Raw genomic sequence first — 5,812 nt, forward strand, 5'->3', positions numbered from 1 at the left:
TAATTGACCAGCATCTTGAATTTGGGAGGCTCTTCTTCCATGAATGATAGAAGAGATGTATTTGCCCTCGACCCATCTGATGTACTCTGAATAACCCAAGAGTTCTTAAACTGAACTTGAGGTTTACGTTGTTGATTCGCCACATTAAACACATTATCCACTGTCAAATTTTGCAGTACAAACTCAACGCAACAATATTCTTCAGCAAATTCAATTATCAATCGAAGTTGAGTATTGAATTTTGATCATCCAAATTCAAAACCAAAATACTGCCGCCCAGAAAAGATCATGGCATTCTCCAAATCTAAGCTAAAACAGTAAAACCTAACAGCAGAGAACTTAAAACAAGCAAACTGTAAAGGTTAATTAGTTACTGCTCTGCGAAATGACAGCATCAAGTATGTTATATTTTTGGAAAACTAAGCTATACGACATTTCTATCACTTTCTAACAGCTACCTGCAAGTCGAACTCACAATTTGAAATCAGTGGAGAGTGGCATTACATTAAAGCAATCACAGAGTATGCTGCTCTCCAGGATTTCAACTGCTGTGAGGGGACAGATAAGTTGAATTCTATTCATGTTGTAACATACCGAAGTAGTCGGAATGAAATTTCAAAAATGTAGAGTACAAGTTCTTGATTCTGTAGAGATCAATCACCACAGTTCTAGCAAGGCTCCTCACTAACTAGGAGAGGTTTGGGATGATGATTTAATTCCCCAAGTGCTATAGTTCAATACCAAACACAAGTAAAATTAACTCGGGAAGCATAATTGGAAATAAATAGTTTGATAAAATTAAAAGTCTGGAAAGCCCTTCCAATTACAGCAGCAAAAGCCCCATCATCTAAAACCCTAATTCTTCTTCATTCTCTCTCTCCCACCTCCCAACAAAACCCCCCAAATCCTAAAGCAATATGAACCCTAAAAAGACCCCTAATTTGAATTCCATGCTTAAAATTCACAAATTTGCACTGCACTGCACTGCACAAACCATCCATTATTCTTGTTCCAGCCAAAGCTTAGTTAAATCCTAACCCTTAAAATCCACTAAACCAAAGAAGGAAAAAGAAATAATTACTCACTCACTTCTCCCTAAAAACACACAAAGAAAAAAGAGCAGGAACAGAACGAACACATATTTATATATACCAGCAAAAGCACCACCAGCAGTAGTAGTAGTAGACTAGCAGCAGCCACGAACCCACCTAATCGGGTCGAATCAACGCGGGTCATCTTCTCTCCGACCCGAATTGCCGTGCCCGCCCGACAAAGAAGCCAACAAATTGAGATGGCCTGGAAGGTAATTTCCCACTCTGGCCGCCGACGCTTCCCCCATCGGCTGCTGCTGCAAGAACAACGAATGCTGTTGCGACACCGACTGCTGCTGACTCATCAACTCCGGCGGCGGCGTCGCGGCGAAGCTCCAGACTTGCCCGAAGTGCGGCGCCCAGAACCCTCCTTGGGCTGCGGCGGCAGGGCCCAGCATGGAGCTCATGGAGTGGTGACCGACGACCGACACCGCTCCTCCTCCGTCGTTTCCGCCGTGGTGGTTGTCGGAATCCTTGCCGTCGTCGTCGGTGCGCATGCGCTTACCGAGGATGAAGGGGGTGGGGCCGCCGCCGCCGAGGAGGGGCTTGTGGTCGGAGGAGGTGGTAGTGGAGGAGTTGGAAAGAGAGGTGGCGGTGGAGGCGCCGCCGCGGAGGGAGACGGAGACGGTGGAGAAGCTAGCGGGAGTGGTTCCAGTTCCGGTGGCGGCGATGATGGAGGGCTCGGCCTGACGGAGGAGCCACTCGATGGTCTGGCCGTCGGACTTGTGGCCGAGCTCACGTGTGAGCTGGAAGACACGAGCGGCGCAGATGATGGGCATGCGGATGCGGCGGCCGCGGCCGTCGACTTTGCTGTGACGGTCCTTGGAGGGCGGCTTCTTGACGGCCAAGACGCCGTTAGAGGAGGGTTGCTGCGCCGTTTGCTGTTGCTGGGTCTGCTGCTGTTGTTGCTGCCTTTCCATCATCATGGCTGCAGCCGCGGCTCCATTGGAGAGCTGCTCGTTATTGGGAGCCTCGGAATTAGACATTGAGACTGATCGATATGATACGGCCGTGCGTGCGGCGAGCCCAGTTGGAAGAGAGAAAGGGAGGGTCGGCTGTGGGGGATAGAGAGAGAGAGAGAGAGAGGAGGAAGGGAAAGGGGGAGTGGAGGGGCTGGAAGGGAAACACAGCTCTTCTACTAATCATTGACGGTCCAGACAGGAGCGTGGGTGGAGACAGGAGGGAGGGCACAGTGGGAGGGTCGGGGCCCTCTTTTCATACCACCCCACTCTTACTCTTCACACTTCTCATTGACTGTGCGCAACACGCGCGACAGACAACAGTCCAAAAGAAATAACACTGACTATTTTTTTCGGTTTTTTTTTTTTTTTTTTTTGTAATGAGAAATTTTATTAACACATCCATAATTACTAGATGCACGTCTTATTCTTAATACACCACCTATTGACTTTATTATTTTAATATTTTATTAGATACACATACTCAACCTTCTTACAATACCCTTATTTAAAATACATCACTTATTCACTAGATACACAATTTATTCATTAAATACACATACTTTTCTAGATCTGCTACTCAATTTATTAAACAAAAAAAGAAAAAAAAAGAGGAGTATATATATAACATCATCCCAAGTTCTAATTTGGTGTTCAGTTTGAACGACTTAGCATGCATGAACAATTTAATCTAAATTTCAAACTTCAATTTGTACTATCGATGGTAAAACCTTGATAATTTAATATTTGATAAATTAATTAGCTCGATTAAATAATATTTTTTGCAGCCCTGAAATAAAGAATTAGCAAAATTGATGTCGATAAATTAACAATCTCGATTAAATAATATTTTTTGCCGGTCCCAACGTTATTAATTTATAGAGGTTTAAATTATACAGCTTGGTATCTTCATATACGTTGTTCTCGTATAGAAGAAAAAAACTTTTAAGCGGATATTTATTTCAACAAGTTTTTCTTTACTTTTGACATGAATGTCTCTTTTGATAATTTTACGTACCCACAAACTCTTATATAATTTGTATAAAAAAATAGATGTGTATCTAGCATTTAGAGACGTGTTAATAAAATTTCTCTTTGCTAGTTATAGATTCAAGGGATTCAAATTCATCCAAGTTAATCACATTTCTATTGCATTTCAAAGTTAAGATCGAATTTAATCGTGTTTTATGAGAAGCTAATGGTTGCAAACCGTTTTTCTAGTTTAGGATCGCATTTAATCGGCTAAGTATCTGAATATTTGTGGATAATCTTTCTTCATCTAGTGTGAGAGTTCAGTCTCGAATTATTTACTTTGATAATATAACATTGGATCATTCTTGAACTTAATTTGAAATCTAAAACGATTAATCATAATACAAATGCACAATGATGCTTCCTAGTAAAAATTGAGATTATACTGCGACTATATGATCAGGCAATTCATTCGTTTTTTTGTAGATGACAGAGATAAAACACAGAGAGAGCCTATATAACTCATAGAGTGCCTTTGAGATTTTGAAGCATTCGGCAGTGGCGCACCTCCTCTAGAGGATCGTGTTGGCCGCGTGGATCATGGTAGCAGCGAGGGGTCTCAATGAAGGCTCGGTTTTTAGGGCAGTTGCTCTAAGCGGTGTCTTTGTTATTGGCTTCTCCGATTGATGGGTTCTGATCGACATTTTTGGAGCTTTTGGACGACAAAGACATCTGCTTAGATCAAAGTGGCAAAAATAGGTTTGGTCTATGGTGGAGAGGTGACCTCTAGGGCAATGCTCGAATATTGGACAGTCAAGTGACGTTCCAGACTCACAGCATGGTTTTCGTGAGGCTTTAGCATTAGGGCGGTCGCGGTGTTCGCAAGCGAGCTAAAAGGGTTGTCTAGTCGGGTGGCAAACCAATTAGACTGTGTGGAGTTGCTCATGGGCAGCGACTCCTCGATCGAGGTAGTTGTTCGAGTCGTTAGGTGGGCGAGTCTCTTGGGCTTTTGTTAGCCATCTTTAAGAGTCATTTAGGGCAAAGTAAGATACGGGATGTTTTTATTTTTTATTTATTTATTTATTTATTTTTGTCTGTAGCTCCTTTAGGCTTATCTTTTGGTTAGTTTTACAATCTTATTCAGCAATTGTTTGCTGCTTCGAATAGGTTTGGCTGCTTTTGTAGCTTCTTGTGCTCCACTTGTATTATAGGGTATCAATTCCCTAACTTGACACAATGATGTAGTTATTTAATGATCGGAACTTGACTCACGTCCCTCAAAAATAAAAATAATTAGTCTTGTATTTTTGTTTTTCAATGAATTACTTGATCGTAGTCTTAAAAAATATCACAAAAAGAGTTACAAGAAACACGAACTACACATTGTAGACCTTTGATATAAGTCATACCAAATACGTCTCTAAATTCTAGGGTTAAAATGATGATCACATGATGATGCTAGTTAGCAGATGTCTACTGGCCTTCGTGCTATTGGTTGTTCGTACCAAAATTCATACTACTATTTTAACCTTAACATACCTCACCCTTACATATGTTAGTGAGAATCAAATATATATCCTTCAAATGTTGGATTTATAATTATGCGACTTTCTATCACTTGATTTGATTCGATGTTTTTTTTTTTATTATCAATTACACAACTCAAATATAACGACTCTTTTATGAGTCGAACTCACGATCTCTCACTTATCAAGGGGAAACTATGTCACTAGACCAAATGGTATCGAGAGATTCAATGCCACTAGCCCTAGCTACTGAAAAAATCGGATAAAAGAAAACTGCTTGTCCGACAGCGTGCCCTTACGCCGTCATCAGATGGGCGCATTCATCCACCCCTTGTGGGTCTGGTGTGAGACCGGATTCCTTGATTCTTTTGGGGAGATCGCGGTGGCTATTGGTAAGGTGAGGGAGATAGAGACCGTAGCGGTTGGTTGTGAAAGGTTCTTAACTTGTAGAAGTTTTCGGTGGAGTGGAGTTTTGTCGAGGAGTCAAAGGCCGAGTGATGGTGGCGAGGTCGGGGCAATGTGGCTTAGCTTGGATCATACTACTTTGATATGGGTCAATTCAATGGTTCACGATCTGGAGAAGGATTGGAATGAGAGAGGATCTGCTTCTTCAGAATTCGGTGGGGCTGACAGTAGGTTGACGGAGCTGTTCCGATGGCAATGGTGGGGTGGTCAGGTAGGGGATCTGTTGGAGGCGACTACTAGGTTGGGCCGGGCTTGGCTGGCTGCAAAGGATCCTCAGGTCCCTAGGGTTTATGTTTGGACTTGGACCCTTTTGGGCCTTACCTTGGCTAGGCTCTATTTCACCTTTATGTATTATTATTTTGTATTATTGATACTTTTCTAGCATTTTATTTTTCGTACTAGGCGACTTTATGTCGATAATAATTTCTTATCATATAATGATAGGGCCTAAAGGGCGTTGTGTCGGTCTATGCATCTTGTGTGTCTCATCTGCTCTAGGTAGGAGACGTGTCATTTGCTTTGTAAAATTTGTAAAATGGTCGCAACCTCCTAGTGGCAGGATGAAATTAAGTGTCGTAGGGGTTTATTCTCCGGTGGCAACATAGTAGAAAAGCTGCATTATTAAATGTTAGGGTATGTCATTGTGTTGCATATCTATTAATCTTTCCATTATGTCACCGTTGTGACAAAATAAATAGAGTCGTCATTAGAGCAGCACTCTTTGCTAGTTAGTGTTTGTTAGAATACATATACTTTGTAGAGATTCTCTATATTATTTTAGGAATTCTTATAGATGTTT

The 5,812-nt window shown here is 41.8% G+C and overlaps 1 protein-coding gene across 1 annotated transcript; it reads right to left on the reverse strand.

Moving 5' to 3' along the window:
* Positions 1–776: 776 nt before the first annotated feature.
* On the reverse strand, positions 777–2,077 carry LOC101303815 (transcription factor TCP7-like). The gene has a single exon (XM_004301366.1). The coding sequence runs from the start codon at positions 2,075–2,077 to the stop codon at positions 1,223–1,225; it is 855 nt and encodes a 284-aa protein (XP_004301414.1). The 3' UTR covers positions 777–1,222.
* Positions 2,078–5,812: the final 3,735 nt, after the last annotated feature.

This window comes from Fragaria vesca, linkage group LG5 (assembly GCF_000184155.1).
Source record: "Fragaria vesca subsp. vesca linkage group LG5, FraVesHawaii_1.0, whole genome shotgun sequence".
Classification (NCBI taxonomy): domain Eukaryota; kingdom Viridiplantae; phylum Streptophyta; class Magnoliopsida; order Rosales; family Rosaceae; genus Fragaria; species Fragaria vesca.

Excerpts from the sequence above, each read along its gene's own strand:
- LOC101303815 (XM_004301366.1), bottom strand. The coding sequence starts at position 2,077 with ATGTCTAATTCCGAGGCTCCCAATAACGAGCAGCTCTCCAATGGAGCC.